At 44.3% G+C, this 16,208-nt stretch overlaps 1 protein-coding gene across 2 annotated transcripts; it reads left to right on the forward strand.

Moving 5' to 3' along the window:
* The first annotated feature begins 1,399 nt into the window (after positions 1–1,399).
* On the forward strand, positions 1,400–15,342 carry hnrnpua (heterogeneous nuclear ribonucleoprotein Ua). 2 transcript variants are annotated; one of them, XM_064332201.1, is made up of 14 exons: positions 1,400–2,129; positions 3,420–3,534; positions 5,485–5,558; positions 6,242–6,381; positions 7,412–7,511; positions 7,695–7,807; positions 8,071–8,334; positions 9,160–9,279; positions 11,754–11,882; positions 12,202–12,370; positions 12,811–13,077; positions 13,338–13,582; positions 14,298–14,393; positions 14,624–15,342. In XM_064332201.1, exons 1-14 carry the CDS (start codon positions 1,628–1,630, stop codon positions 14,672–14,674), a joined length of 2,385 nt encoding a protein of 794 aa, XP_064188271.1. In that variant the 5' UTR covers positions 1,400–1,627; the 3' UTR covers positions 14,675–15,342. The 2 variants fall into 2 exon arrangements, with proteins under 2 accessions (XP_064188271.1, XP_064188281.1); XM_064332211.1 differs by having other exon boundaries at positions 14,301–14,393.
* The last annotated feature ends 866 nt before the right edge of the window (positions 15,343–16,208 follow it).

A 16,208-nucleotide genomic window follows, 5' to 3' on the forward strand; every position in this document is an offset into this window, starting at 1 on the left:
TTTTAATCAATGACTCATAGACAGTACTTTGTATGTGTGAGTAACTTGGCATTTTTGTACGTTGAAACGTGTTTTTGTTGAGAACTTTTAGAATTCAACATCATAGAGGTGATCTTCAGGTGAGAAGTGTTACACAAGCACTCATAAACATTTCAAATTTATGCCAATAACCTCTAGCTAAAATGCTGCAATGTTAAAAGAAAATGTGCTTTCGTATTTTATCAATGGTTTACTTAGCAGATGCATCCGTCATTAGCATGTTCATTTGTGAATGAACCCAGTTACAGTTTTAAGCTTTTGTTTCATAAATATGTAATAATTTGGAGTAAAAAGTAACATTAGCTTATATGCATAATGTACATTTAACTCAAAATGATTACATATTATGAAACAAAATCTTAAAACTACAACAGGAGTCACTTGCCAGTGAACATGCTAAAGATGAATGGTACAGCAAGGATTTGATAAAATCTGAAAACACATTTTATGACATTGCAGCATCTTAGCTAGGTTACTGTCATAGTATTAATGTGTTTTTGAGCGCTTGAGTAACATTTCTCACGTGAAGATCATCTTATAATAAAATTATCAAAAACAAACAAACTACATACCTCCTCTCCCACTGTCTATTGATCCACTGCGAGTAGGCACTGTCATTAGGCAGCTGGAAATTATGTGAACTTCACTTTTCAACAAAACCACCATGAAAAATAATAACAGGGACAGAAATATGTTATTTTAAAGTTTGTTTTATTTATAACTGGTTGAAACTGCAGCTGCAAACATTATTTGACTTCAGCTAATTTGCCTCGACTACTGATTCAGCAAAAATTGACCTTGTACATAGGGGGTGTCAACAATGAGAATATTTTCTTTATATTAAGATTTAAAATCCTACATTTACATGTATTTTTAACATTTGCATTTATATTTTACATTTACATTTATATTTATATATAATAAATAATTTTCCAATCTTGCTTCAATCCTACTCTTGGAGAGTGATTACAATTTGTTGGACAAATTTGTCTTTACTTTTTTTTTTAAGTGCATTTTTTTTACATTTGCAATAATAATTGTGCAAAAATAGAGCAGGGTTACAGAATGTGCAATATTTTATTAAAAAAAACAACTCCCCCCAAACTCGGGTGCCTAAGAGTGCTCCTGAAAACACAATGCAACTTTACTATAAAGTTGGTCAGTATGTTAGCTAAATACAACGTTTTTACTCACGTTAGCTTTTGTACAATGGAGAAGTGAACATTTCGAGAATACTGATTTCTATTGTGAAGACCGTGAACTTTCTCTGAGCTTATTTAGCTGCTATTACGGTAATGACGGCTCCAGTTTTCTCCTAATGTCGCGTAATTACGGTAGGGTATATTATGTGCAACTGGAACTACACGCCCGTGCTGTTGCCAGTGATAGGGAAGGACACGCAGAGAGAGTGGTTTGGCGCAGTAAGAAAATCTTGGCGGCTCTCTGTGCTTTCTCTCATTTACATCGTCGGTCGACGGGTTGTCACGATTTTTTGTTTTTGTATTTTTAAAAACGCATTGTTGAATTCAGCCTTTTATATCTGTGAGAAATATTTGCATTACTTGCGAAGTAATAAAAAATATATAAAATGAGCTCAATCAACGTGAAAAAGCTAAAGGTAAATGAGCTGAAGGACGAGCTGAAAAAGCGACAGCTTTCCGACAAGGGACTGAAGGCCGAACTGATGGACCGGCTGCAGGCCGCACTCGATCAAGAGGCCGAAGCGGGCGGCGCATTCTCTGGGCCTGAAGCCGGGGAAAATGGCAATGATGGCGGTTATGATGGCGCTAGTGGGCTAAATGAAATGGGCGATGAGGACCTGGAGGACGATCTGGTCGGAGAGAGCATGGAGGCCGAAGAAGAGGATGGAGACGGGGGCGAAGCTGAAGCCTACGACGCCGATGCCGATGGGGGCGCAGATGTTGGCGGACAACAGGACGACGACATGGGAGAGGAGGAAGAAGATGTCGGCGTAGAGATGGATAAATCGGACGAAGACGACGATGTTATATTAAAGGACGACGATGAGGAGATGGATAAATTCGAAGATGGTGATGAAGATAGTGCGCCGGCATCCCAAGCGGCTGAGGGTAGCTATGGCTAGCTGAATTATAATTTAACATTGGCTGACGTTAACTGTGCTATCGTTGGCTTAAATAAGAACGGCACTGTTAATTCGAACGTGTAATCTGTTCTGAAATTCTAAATTAGTTTGTGCTCGTATTCGTAGGTTAGCCGACTAGCTAGCGTTATCTGATTATCAAATCGCTCAGATTTCGCTAACTAGCTAGCTAACATTAAGAAGACTGGTATTGGCTAACGTTAGCCAGCTTGCTAGCTCGTGTTTTCTCGAGTCAAATAAGGTCAATTTGTTCCATCTCTTTTTTCATGGTATTTTAAGGAATTTGACGCGCTTTTTGCTTCTTTACTTGTTCAAAAATCGTGAGATGCGGACGTTTTCTGCGATTACCCGACGGAATTTCGTTACCGTCAGACAAAGATGCACATGGTGATTGATTCGTGGTTGCGAAGAATTGTTGGAAGCGAATAGCGAAATGGTGGCTCCTCGTAGCGGCGACATCTGAGGCGGCATGTTTTTTCCATTGTTCAGATTGCTAGCGCTTAGCTATAGGTTTGGTCACCGGAAAAGTAGCTATTGATTACAATACGCGGTTAGCTAGCGTTTCTAGATCTTTTTCGACGTTGCATTACTGTTGCTAATTACCATCCGTCTTCCATCGTAAGAATTCTCAGCTTGCTTAGCTAGCTTTAACCTTGGCTATACTTTCGCTTTTAGATGTTCTCCAAATGGCTGCCTAGCTAGCTTCGGTGAGATCATTGAGCTAGTTGGGTAGCTAACGGTTAGCATATTTGGTTTTCTGTTATTCATCAAGCTAGCTGCCGAATTGGAAAAAATCTCAAACAATAGGGTACGGTGGGTTTGCAAATACAAGCAATCTTGTGGTGAAAATTTGTTTTCATGAAGAAAAAAAAACACATTTTTTAAAATGTGTGTTGCTTCATGCACATTGCATACAGCTTGTTGATGTTTTTAGGAAAGGTTCTTTTACGAGCAAAATGGTTCTTGGCTGTAATAAATGGTCCCTGTTTTACGAGTTTAATGCATCTCTCATTGCATTGGACCTGTGCAGATGTAGCTCACTACCCTGACCGGCATGTACTCTTATGTTCACATCACATGTATTCATAATTCTGTTCAGACCTTGACGTTATGTTTTGGTATTTTCAGTCTGAGTGATGGTTGAGGAGGGGAACAAACCCCACCAGACCCCATCCTATAGTTGTGTGGGCCACCCCATGTAACAACAGGGTCCAACACAACACGGAGCACCTCATTATGTTTTGTTTTATTTCCAAAGGGGATGCGGACACAGACAAGAAAGCTGAACAGAAGAATAAGAAGGGTGTTAAGAGACGCCGGGAAGAACATGGAAGGGGCTACTTTGAATTTATTGAAGAAAGCAAATACAGCCGGTAAGGACTGTACAGATCGGCCTTCGGTATCCCTGATGTGCCGCTGTACACGGTTTTGACTTATCGCATTGGCATGTTAAGAGCCAATGCTTTCATCGCCTAATATAATGACACGTCCTCCTAGATTTGCTTCGACAAAGTGCAAAGAAACACACATTTTTTTTGGAGCGGATTGATAGCAAACACAAATTACTTGTAACAGCTGAACATATGAACACACTGGTAGTATGCAGAGAACAGTCGTGCTTTTTTTTTTGTTGTTTTTTTTCCCCCCCAAGTCGGATTTCGTAATGATCGCGTCAGCAAGCCTTTGTCATTTTAATTATCCGTTGGGGGCGGTGCAATGTGCTACTTCCAGGATGTCACAGGATTTGGGAGGATCCCCCAGGTGCGGAGGGATTGTCTGCTTTGCAAGTTTATCGACCGTTGTATATGTGACAAGGCAAGGGATTTTATTGGTACTCTGGAGGCAATGTTGGTCTAGTGCTCAATTTGTGGGTTTTGGGTAGTTTAGTAACTGCAGCTCGTTTCCTCTTAGAAGCTTAGAAAGCCCGGCTTGTTGCATCTTCTGTTCTTATCTGTTTTCAGAATACTTGCTTAAAATACAATGGGATTCTCTGGTTCTTCTTTTTCTCAGCCTGTATCAGTCCTTCATTGTACGATAAACGATCCGTCCTTGCTCTTGTCCCAAACCGGTTTGCTGTTTTTGATAATTGAAACATTCTTGCACTGTATTGATGCTAGGTGGATTATTGTATATTCTGTTTGACTATACATTGTATTTTGTGCTGTAGTTTCGAATCTCTAACAATTTAGCTATTGTATTACAAAGTGATGTCTGTTTGGCCAACTGCTTTTACTCACTTTAGTGGAAATTTTAGCCTATTACCAGTACAATGGCGAGGGAACTGAGCTTGTAATTCAAAGGTTGTGACTTCATTTCCCAGGTGGTGTCCTGCTATTGTATCATTCAGCCAGTCACCAAACCTGAATTACATCCAGTTTAAAACATCCTGGTTTGTTAAAAAAAAAAAAAGGATTGATCTAGGCAAGTCACTGTGGATAATCGTGTCCTCTAAATGCCGAAATGTAATGCAATGTAGAATAGTATTTGTGACAGCCAGTGAAATGCATGTTGACAACAGTGAAAACAATGGTCAACCAAGTGGATGTCCCAATGAAATGCTGGTCGTTTTTCACTGGGTGGGAATTCTGCCAGGAGTGGTACACATCTAAAATGGTTGAGGTCACACTGGAAAAGAATTTGACCCGGTCCTTGATCCGACTTCTCATTGGCTACTTGGGGCGGAGCTCAAATAGCCTTTGGGAAGGAGTTTGAGCGTGCATTTGAGAATGCACACAGTTCTCTGTTTTACGTTTACATTTTTAAATCGCCAAAATCGGTCTGGCAAAAGAAGGAAAACTGCAAAACATTTTTCTTTGGGAACGGCCCAGCCCCCGATTTAAGTAGCAACGTTTTGTCTTTCAGAATCACTCCGGCTCTTTCACACATTCGGCTTGGCTTACTTAAAAAAACCCCTTCAGCTTCTGCCTTGACCTTTGCCAGAATGCACTGCCACGTGTGGTGTTAAATATATCGCAGACCTTTTCGCCGCGTGGTTCTGTGTTGGCAGCGGAGCGGAAGACTCTCGTTTTGCCTGGATCCGCCGTCTGTTCAGTGTTCCGTTACAGGCCGCGCCGGGAAAGCGCAGTTCCGGGACGTTCCGTCGGTCTTAGCTGCAGCAGGACTTCTGAGGCGATTTGTGGGGTGGGGGGGGGAGGGGGTGGAGGGTTTGGGGAAACTGTTTCTGAACTCCTGGACGTGTCGGCGAAGGCGAAACGGTTCGTTTTCTGGGTCAGAAGCCGACGGCCGAGCCCCCCTCTCGCCGCTCTCGTTCCCCAACCCCCGGGCCGTCTTTCCAGCTGGCTGAACGCCCCGCTCTCTTTCAGGGCCAAGTCTCCACAGCCCCCCCTGGAGGAAGAGGACGAGGAGTTCGACGACACCACCGTCTGCCTGGACACATGTGAGTGCTGCGCGCTCCGTGGCTGGACAGTGTCCGAGGCAGCTGCCGTAACTCGCACCCTGCCCCCCCCGGTCTCAAGTATCCCTCAGCTTTGTGTAGTTATGAAGTGAAGTCCTGAGGGGGAAAACTCCTGACACCAAAATATTTATATAGGAAATTGGTGTAGTGTTTTTGTTTGTTTTATGCAAAATTCAGGCAAAAGCACAACGTGCAAAGGGCTGTTTGCAAAGCCTGTCCTTAGCCTAACGTGCACGAGTCTTATTTTCTATAATTGCTTTTCTGTTGAAAGGAACAAACAAACAAAACAAAAAAAAAAAAACCCAGCATACAAGATTGGGCCACATCTGTAAATTAGTTTTCCTCTCGGCATAAGTAAAAGATAGATAGATGAATATATTAAAGGATTTTAGCCTGTTTCTATCCATATTAATTACATTTCATATCACAGGTTATATATTCACTAAGTTTTGTATTCTGTCCTATCCTACTTTGACTGAATTATCTATTACAAGACGGGTGGATTTTTCCCTCTCAACCCAACAATGAGTGAATGACTGAATGAAGACACTTGCAGGTGATATGGCCCTGTGTGACTGGACTTGTAGCCTCCGGTTTAGGAGACTCCCAAGAGGTCACGTCTGAGACTTGCCTCACTGATAGTTTTTTACTTTTGCCGAGCGCAGACAACAGTGACCTGCACTTCAAGGTGTCCCGCGACCGTTACAGCGCCTCCTCCCTCACCATGGAGAGCTTTGCGTACCTGTGGGCTGGAGGCAAGGCTTCCTACGGTGTGGCTAAGGGCAAGGCCTGCTTCGAGATGAAGGTGAGACCCCCTTTTGTTCGCCCGTACGCTGCCGGTAGCCACGGGCAACAGTGTTTTCCCCTACATAGAGCTAGCCTTTGGCGCTTCGCTACTATATTACCCCAAAATAAGAAGTCGGCCAATATTGGGATTTATGTAGTCATGTTTGGAATCAGAAAAGGTTCCTGCCCGGTCCACGATCCCTAGTTCCAACACCCTGGTTTGCGATCGCAATCTTTCTTCCACCCCCTCCCCAGTCCGTGATCACAATTTAAATTGCTCCAGCAAAGTGTCATGGCTACGGTTACCTCAGCTTGCTGTCACAGGTAACCTTTAGCCCTCGGGGATACACTGCAATATGGTTTATTCTCAATATACTTAAGTGCAATGTATAGCATTAGCTATTATTTGCTTAACAGATGAGACTTTGTTAGTTTGGTTACTGTCGGTCATGTACTAACATTTATGCTACTGAATATATTGTAATGCCCAATTTACTGTACTGCCACCCTTCGTTTTAGGTGGGTAGTGTTTTAAGGATATGTAGGTAGTTTGCCTGCTTAGTCATGTTCCGATATGACGAATGTAAAGATTGCTGCCTTTGAAAGCAGCTTTTCATCAAGTTTGTGGCATGAATCTCTCCAGTGCTTATGGTTCATATGGCACACGTTAGACATCAACAACAGTATCATTAATATTACTGTAACATGTAGTATTTTAATAAGGGTTTCTACATGTGATTGCTAATTTATATTTCGCCATGCTCAGCTTAAAGTCTCACTGGTTTAAACACTGGCAGGTAGCTGCCTCCAGTCAGAGGCAATATGTGAAGAACATCAAAGCATGGTGGATGCTTGACATTTTTATGGTTGTATTTGCCTTACCCTTCATATTTTTAAATTACTGGCTGTATTAATTATGCACCTGCTTATGTAAGTTATGGTTAATTCAGGTCATGTGAATCGGAAGCGCTGTCGAATTTGGGTGTACAACCTGATGTACAATGTTCTCCTGTCCTCTCTTACCTGCCTCTCCACCTCTGGTTAAATAGATCATTGAGAAGATTCCTGTCAAGCACATCTCCAGCAAGGGCATTGACATCCATGAGGTTTTGGTGGGGTGGTCCCTGTCCAGTGGCAGCCTCCTATTGGGTGAGTGTCTGTCAATTTACGTAGTCCTAGTTTTTGTGTGCGTGTGCTTGTAGAAGATAAGCTTGACGTGGCCAAATATAGCTGGAAGCGCTCTTTTGTCCAGCAGATTAAACTGGACTTAAACCTGTTAGTCATAAGTGGTTATGTGTCTCCTCCCCCTGTCTGTAATTGTTAATTCTTCAGGTGAAGAGGAGCATTCCTACGCATTTTCCCTCAAGGGAAAGAAGACCGGAAACTGCGTGACTGAAGACTATGGAGAGTCTTTTGACGAAAATGATGTCGTTGGTTGCTTCATTGTAGGTTTCCCATGTTTCACTTGTTGTTCCTAAATGGAAACTTTTTATTTACATATAGTACTAACAGGCTGTGGTTTTACCCAGTTTCAAGTTTGTAACATGATAGCCCATTATATCAAATTTGAACCATATTTATAAGGTTTAGGCTATAGAAAATTGGTCACAGTTGCTCTGCTCTTTAAGCTGCTAATTGATTGGTAACGCCTACGGTAAAGCCTTTCAAAGCCGTCAATGTAGACAAGCCGTTTCCCCATCCACGACAGAACTTTGAGAGCGACGAGGTGGAGATCTCCTTCTCCAAGAACGGGAAGGACCTGGGCGTGGCCTACAGCGTCGGCAAGGAGGCCCTGGCCGATCGTCCCCTCTTCCCCCACGTCCTCTGCCACAACTGCGCCGTGGAGTTCAACTTCGGCCAGAGGGAGGCGCCGTACTTCCCCGTCCCCGAGGGCTTCGTGTTCCTGCAGCAGGTCCCCGTTGAGGACCGCGTGCGCGGACCCAAGGGGCCCGATACCAAGGAGGAGTGCGAGGTGAGCGGGGCGGGTGTCCTTCGCTTTTGTTTCTGCTGAACAAGCTCATGGATCATTAGCGGGCAGACAAAATAATACACGCTCCATCTTAGCTATGGATGAGTAATGGATGAATCAAGGACTTGTCGGATAGGTGCCTAATCAATCGTTTAATTTTTTTCCCCTTCACAAAGGCTACGCGTGTACAACTATGTGTTGGAACTTGACGCCCTGTATTTACATATGTAAAACAGATGCAAAAAGTAGAGGATATTTCTTCTTCATAACATAAACAGAATGAAGCAAATATGTTCTTTGAAAGGCATGTATTGGTTAAAATTATGTATTTTGTTGCTAAGCTGTTGTGTCTTTGGATCGTATCCAGCACTGACTGTGTTTGACTCAATAGGCTAAGTATTAAGACTTGATTATGATGAAAAAACTTGGGTAGTGATGTGCTTTGTGAGCGTGCATTTTCTCTCCAATCGTTTGGGCCGCCTGGCTAAGATGTGTTCTATAAATAGATTCTTCCCCATGCATGGATTTGGAATTGAGCACATTATGCAATCGCCCAATCTGTGAAATTATTGAAAATCACCATCCCTAATTTTAACCCTAATGTACCTTAATGTACCATAATTTCATTATTGTGACGGTCTTGGTGCTAATGACCCATTTTCAAAGGTTTTTTGTTTCTTCCCCGTCGCCCCCCACTCCCCCCCACCCCCCTTAAGATGAACAAAGCTTTTGCATCTGAATTGAAAAACCTATGCACGTGTTGCCGATTGTCACCGTGCCATCTGTCCATTGCTCCTTTGTTCGACCCCGGCATCTGTTTCCTTTCAGGTTATCGTCATGGTTGGCCTCCCCGGAGCGGGGAAGACCACCTGGGTCAAGAAGCACACCGAGGAGAACCCTGGGAAATACAACATCCTGGGAACTCACACCATTCTGGAGAAGATGATGGTGAGTTGACACTCTCAGCGCTCCGTTATTAAACCCCACGTGGTTTACATCCCAGCCGCGAGGTGCTTGTGGGTAATCGACTGGAAATTATGCGGAGGACAAGCTGCGTTGCAGCCACTTGTTTCGGTACAGGCGTCTGAGCCAGGGGAGCGGTTTAGCCGTCGTACTTTCACAGTAGTACTGCTGCTTGTATGGTGTCACTGTTGCAACCAAAATGGAAGATGTGCTTGATTATTATAGACAGCCCATTTAGTTAAGGTTCACTGATTAAATGGGTCAGCTGCTAATTGGTTTTGTTTGAACTTGGTCTTCCACATCTGTTATATAGGATTCAAAGTATTTTCCAGTTCATTTTGAGTGAGTGTCTGTTCATATCTATATATCGAAATGTGTGTGTGGGTTTTCTTTTGTTTTTTGTTTTTTTGATGAAACCAAATTGCTAAAGCCTGATGCCATGCAGCAGGCAGGATTTGCCATGCAAAGCTTCAGACTGTAAGCGTTGCGTATTGGTGTGCCACCGCAGGGCATTTTCACTCAGACCAGCCATCAGTAGAGGGTAGATGCCATGCCCTTGAGTTAATTTAACTACCGTAAATTTAATTTGGATTACTTTGGTTTGTTTTTCCCCTCAATTCGGGAGAGCACAGACGAGTGCGTGCTCCTGTCCAAAGTTAGTTAGCCACTGATCGCTATCCCTGCCTGTCTTTAATTGTAGAGATACATTATATGTAAAAAAACATTGCAGTTGATTCTTTGAATTAAAGGATAGTTATTGTCTTGACACAGAATCAAGGTTATAATGAAGAAATGGCAGCTTTGTTTAATGTTATTCGACCGCTTCACCCACGTTTCTCCAAGTTCTTATTTAAGCCATGTCTTTAAGTCCAATACAGATAATGACTCGTGTGCATCCCAATTAGAGGGCATCTAGCACTGTGATGAGCTGGGTCTTAACACACGTCTTTAGGGCAAGTAATGCAACAGGCATTCCTCTGAAAACCAAATCAATTGGAACACCCTTTTAAAAGCATATCTGGATTTATGTGGCTGCTTTGTTTCTCAACAAAATATCCCAAGCCAACACCCCTCAGTGCTATTTTCCTATCCTAGTTTTCAGTTAGGTTTATTTTTTCTAATGAAGTTAACCTTGCGCTCAGAACGGGGAGGTTTTTATGCCTGATAGAGAATTCCTTTCTGCATTGTATCAGTCTGAATACTGACTCTCTTCCAGAAGATAACGTAAGCTAGCCTATCCGCAATGCCAGCCAGCCATTGGATTTTTAAATCAACGTAGAAATCCAAAGCCTTTCCTTGTTTTCACAGATTTGTCTATGATCACTTTGATTCAGGGAAGAGTGTTAAAACTCGTTCTGAGCATATCTATATGCCGCATGTACATAGTGGCCATCTGGAAGTTTGCACGTTTTCATCTTTGGGCTGGAGCAGTGATTTAGGCATGTGCTTATTATATTAGCCCCAATGCCCATGTACCCAATTGAGTACTTGATGTTTTTGTGGGTAAGGTTCGCACTACCTCTAGGTTAATCTCACCCCAGATTGGGGCCTGTTTTTCAGGGGCGTTTTTGTCAGTGTTTTGCAATGAGAGTGGCTTTCTCAATGTGAGAATGCATATAGTTCCTCACAAACAGGCTCCATGTGCATAGATTGAGGTTCTGACTTGATGGCAGCCAGTCTGGAAGGAAATGTATGCTGCTCACAAGATCTACAGATGGGAACAGGGGGCTGGGCTGGCTACCATTAAGCAGGATTAAGGATTTGACCAGCTGACTGCCAGAAATATTTTGAACTGGATGAAATCCCAGTTGGAGAAAAGCCAGTGTTTCGAAATGTTTGCAAAATTTCTTCGGTTAATTCCACTCAGAAATGGCCGTCTGAGCTACGCACAGAGTGCTGTTTGCTGTACGCAGGCGGATGCTTGTGGTGGAGTCCTTCATGGTTCTCAAAATGAATCAAACTATGTTGAGGGAACCATTCTTTCAAAGAACTTCATATTTGTTTGAAGAAGGGCGTTTAGTTAGGTTGCCAGTCTCTGTATTTTGCCTAAATCACTTTACAAAGGAAAAGCACCTGGCTCTACTGTCAGGCCAATATATTTTTGTCCTCATTCTTTCCTTTCGACATAAAAACCATAACTGTTGATTTATTGAGAGGAGTTTGGGCTCTTTCCAACCTTCACAGAATAGACTCACCCCCCCGCCCCACAGGGCTCTTCCGTTACAGTTCGTATAAGGCCGCACATGACCCAGTTACTGTATTCATGATAACGCTAATGTCGGATACCAAGGGAAGCGCGCACCTGTGGTACCGTACATGAATCTCATTCCAAAACAAACATGATCCATAGAGCGGTCGCTTTAAAATTGAACCCGGTTGGATTCAGAAATGTTCCCATATGCGTTTCGATCTCTGTGTCCGTTTTGAACCTTTGCCATTTTCCCCGTGTCTCCGTCCAGATTGGTAGTCTGAAGCGGCAGATGAAGGACACCACCAAGCTGGCGGCCATCTCCCAGCGCGCCCCCCTCTTCCTGGGCAAGTTCATCGAGATTGCCGCACGCAAGAAACGGAACTACATCCTGGACCAGGTGAGCTTTTATTAAAAAAAAGGAGTTGTACAGAGGGGTTGCGTAGAGTAAGAAATTTTTTGTATTGCGTAAGAAACGGTTAGTACAGCATGATGGAACTAATAATGGTGTCCAATGTTTATACACTGCCGTATGTCTGTACATTAGCACGTTATACATTTCTTGGTGTGATTACTGAATTTTATGGGGAGGCAGATGCTTGAGAGGTTCAGCAGTGCTTTGATGAGATCTGATGGCAAGGCAGTCGGACTGAGGCGGACAGCGTGGAGGGGTTTCTTACCCTCTTTAAACCCAAACGCGGCGCCCTCTCCCTCCCCAGACCAACGTGTCGGCCCCTGCCCAGAGGAGGAAAATGTGCCTGTTCGCCGGGTTCCAGCGCAAGGCCGTGGTGGTCTGCCCCACCGACGAGGACTACAAGGAGCGCACGCAGAAGAAGGCCGAGACCGACGGCAAAGACGTTCCGGAACACGCCGTCCTCAAAATGAAAGGTTCGCTCGCGCCGCGGAATGACTAAATCCCAGAGCCGCTGAGCGCGTCTGGGATTTGAACCTAATTTCCTTCAGAATATTTTTTTATTTAACAGATTATGTGCTTGTATACCAGCTAGATGGTTTGCTGTTGGTCAATTCAGTAATATCATTTACTTAGACACTTTGTTTTTATATTTTCTGCCAGGGCTATTTGTATGTGTATACGAGAGAGGATTGATAAAATAAGACTATCAATCCCAAAGGAAATAGTTGTGCCAATTTGCTCAATCAATATATTCAGTATATTAATTCACGAAAGCACTATCAGATTTTACAGATGCGTCCAAACAGTCACGTTATAGGATCATAACAGGTTTGGCTGGGGATGTAAAGCTGTGTAGCAATGAGCCGGAAGTCTGTGAGGTCACACTTTAAAGAGGCCGCTCCTGTCTCCGCAGGCATCTTCACGCTGCCCGAGCAGGGCGAGCACTTCTCCGACGTCACCTACGTGGAGCTGCAGAAGGAGGAGGCCGCCAAGCTGCTGGAGCAGTACAAGGAGGAGAGCCGCACCGCCCTGCCCCCGGAGAAGAAGCCCAACCAGGGCGGGGCACCCCCGAAGAGAGGGGGCAGCCGGGGCCGGGGGCCCAAGAACCAGTTCGGCAGGGGGGGCCCGGGCCAGAGAGGAGGCCGAGGGGGATTCCAGAACCGCGGCAACTTCAGGGGAGGTGAGTCTCCGCGCGCTCGATCCGCGCGTTCGCGAACGTTCACCAAGGCGAGGCAGGTCACCGGTGGCGATGGTTTCTGATTGGTGCAGGACCACCAGATTTCCAGCTCCAATCTGGTAGCCCTGCACTCGTCCCGACCAGTCTGATTCGCGGTCGGCGGTCCAGTCTGCCCCTGGACGCAGAGCTGCAGCATGGATCATGGGGAGGATGGTTTTTGGCGGCACTTAACGGAGGTTTTTTGGTTTTCCGTGTCGATGCAGCGCCGGGACCCCGCGGCGGATTCAGCAGGCCCCCCAGAGGCTTCCTGCCCCCGCCCGCCTTCCGGGGGGGCTTCTCCAACCGCGGCAACTTCAACCGGGGCGGCGGCGGCGGCGGCATGCCCAACCGGGGCGGGGCTCCTAGAGGCGGGCCTGGCAGGGGCAACATGGGAAACCGGGGCGGCGCCATGCACCGGGGCAACATGGGCAACCGCGGAGGCGGAGCCAACAGGGGCAACTTCAGTCAGGTGTGTGAGACGGGCCGTTGAACCGGCACTTTGATTTTGGCCTTTCTTCCCCCCCCTCATTTGTAAGTCCATCCCTTTGCTCTTTGTTCCTGTGATCCCACCCTTATCCATGAACTGACCTGTGTGTCATTTGCTATGTCTACATGGTGGACTTTGAAAGACATTACACCAGGTGAGGAGGTGCCTGTCATTGACCTGCAGGTAACTTTAAAGCAGCTAAGGAGGCACCAAAGCGGCGCTCGACTAAGAAGCCCAGCTGATTCGATGTGACCTTACCCTGCATCAGCAGGGCCAAATCAGTTGTCCTGCTACTGCAGATTCCCAGTATAACTGGATAAAGAGTTTGCTGAACGCACCTTTATAGACCACGTGGCTCTCTCCACTATTCTGTATATGCAGGCAACTATGAAAATGGATTTGTAGTTTAACCTTGTCACCATCTGAGATGGGTGTCCAGATTTTTGAAAGGTACTGGCAAGAAGATGAAAAGGCAAATTGCGGAGTTCAAAGTCCTCAGTCCTCTTGGCCTGTCATTGCTTGGTCTCTGTCCAGAGCCACTGTTTGTCCTTTGGAACGCTGTAACCTACAGTTGGGTTCTGTCTGGTGGGTGGTGGGGTGGTGAACTCTGTTGGCGCTTCACTGGCAGCGCTCCCAAGCTGAGCAGCCGGACGGCGGGACAGTTGCAAATCTGTGACCACTGCTGTGTTTCCCGCAGAAGTTCAGAGGCAGGGGCGGAAACAACCGCGGCTTCAAGAACGGAAATTTCGGCATGAACAAGGCTCAGGCTTTCAACCAGAGCTGGCAGCAAGGGGTAGGTTGCAACATGGTGTAGGGGATGCAACGAGTAAACGCATCCATTCATTTATATATACATACATCATTATACTTATCAAGTATTGCTTATCAAAGTTCAAATTGTTTTGAGGGTTTTAGAGGGTGAGAATTTTTAGGGATTGGGCCCCTGGACTTAAAAATAAAAATACAGGGCGGGTGTGCAGTGAGTTTTATTTATGTAACCCCAAGTCTTTTTCCTCCCCCTAGTTCTGGAACCAAAAGCCATGGAGCCAGCAGTACCACCCGGGATATTATTGAGAGCGCACCAGAGGGAGGGAACGCAAAACTGGCGGCAGACTGGCACCCCTGCCCCGCCCCCGCCCCCGCCCCACCCCGTCTCTCCCCTCCCCCGGCCACAGGCACTCGCTCACACATCCACCGTTTCCCTTTTTAGTCCCAACAATATTTTTAAAGGAGAAAAAACATTCCACTCATGGAGGAGCTGCGCCTGTGGGTTCTGTTCAAAGCTTTATGGGTTTACTTTTTATGTTGTAAAGTTGTTTTCCCCTTTATCGTAAAAATCCCATTCTTTAAGGTGTTAAATGTTAGAAACTTCAGCATTATTTAGGTGGGATTATTTTGTTTTTGTTTTTTTTTGTTTTTTTGTTTTTTTGTTTTTTACTTTCAGGGTTCTTGCATTTTATCTATGAAATGTGATTTTTATAAAATATAAATTTGGCTTTCTTTTTGCGCAGTAGCAGTCAGTAGTTTGACATTTAATCAAGAGGAAACGGACACTCCTTTTTAGAAGCATGTCGCTATTGTGAGTAATTGTATCAGTAGTCCTTCAGCAGCAGATGCATTTCTAATAAGTGAAGCTAAAGTTGTTCTATAACGTTAAAGAGCTTCATTTGTCCATCTAAAGCCTGTAATAGCTAAACTTTAGGTTTACAAATAAATGGGTTCTTTGCTTTTTTAAAAATTTCTATGGCTTGTGTTTTTCTATTTATTTCAAAGGTGTTAAACAGCCTTTGAATGCGAAAGCCTGCTGTCAAGGAACTAGAGAAATATGCCCGATTTGTCTCTTCAGATCAGGCAAACACTTCAAGAATATGAAGCTTTTCTTTCTTGAGACCATATCAGTCTTCCCACCTGAAGCAGTTTTAAGGAAAGCTTGACTTGAGGAAGCATCACCATAACTAAACTTACGTGCAACAGAACATTTCTGAACATGCAAGACGAGTTTGTACACACAGCCCACAACCCCACGCTATGTAGTGTTTCTTATTTAAAAGAAAAAAGTAAAAAAAAATAAATAAAAAAAAATGTTTATGTAGCAAATTTGGGATGCTCAGATAGCATCTTTTTATCAGTGTAAATAATTGTAAAAGTTGAAGGCACATCATTCCTGCCATGTAATATGTGGGTAAGTTTGCGTCCTACAGCTCAGAAGGGGGGGGGGTGTCAATCTGTGGTTACTTCTCTCCTTTCGATTTGTGTGTGTTTTTTTTTTTTTGGGGGGGGGGTTGTTTTGGTCTTGTTTCTTTGTTTTGTTTTTTGTTTCGTATTTTAAACGAAATCTTGAAATACATATTTTACACTGACTCCTAGTTGACTTGCATCAGTGCTGCTTTGTGAAGATCAGCCTTTTTAGTAGATGACTTCAGTGGCACTCAAATCCCTGTTCGCTTCCGACTCGTCATGGCAGTAAGGGTCTAAACTTAACTTTTTAAAAATGAGTTGCACTAACTTCAAAGCAACAGTAACTTAATATTTATTGGAACTTGAACAGAACTAAAACCAGCTATGTGATTAGAATGTTTACATATGAAAGGGTTGTGATTTGAATTTC

Source organism: Anguilla rostrata, chromosome 1 (assembly GCF_018555375.3).
Source record: "Anguilla rostrata isolate EN2019 chromosome 1, ASM1855537v3, whole genome shotgun sequence".
Lineage (NCBI taxonomy): Eukaryota > Metazoa > Chordata > Actinopteri > Anguilliformes > Anguillidae > Anguilla > Anguilla rostrata.

Coding starts and splice junctions, on each gene's coding strand:
- hnrnpua (XM_064332201.1), top strand. CDS start 1,628: ATGAGCTCAATCAACGTGAAAAAGCTAAAGGTAAATGAGCTGAAGGAC. Junction 5,559..6,241: donor CACCGTCTGCCTGGACACAT/GTGAGTGCTGCG, acceptor TGCCGAGCGCAG/ACAACAGTGACCTGCACTTC. Junction 7,808..8,070: donor ATGTCGTTGGTTGCTTCATT/GTAGGTTTCCCA, acceptor CATCCACGACAG/AACTTTGAGAGCGACGAGGT.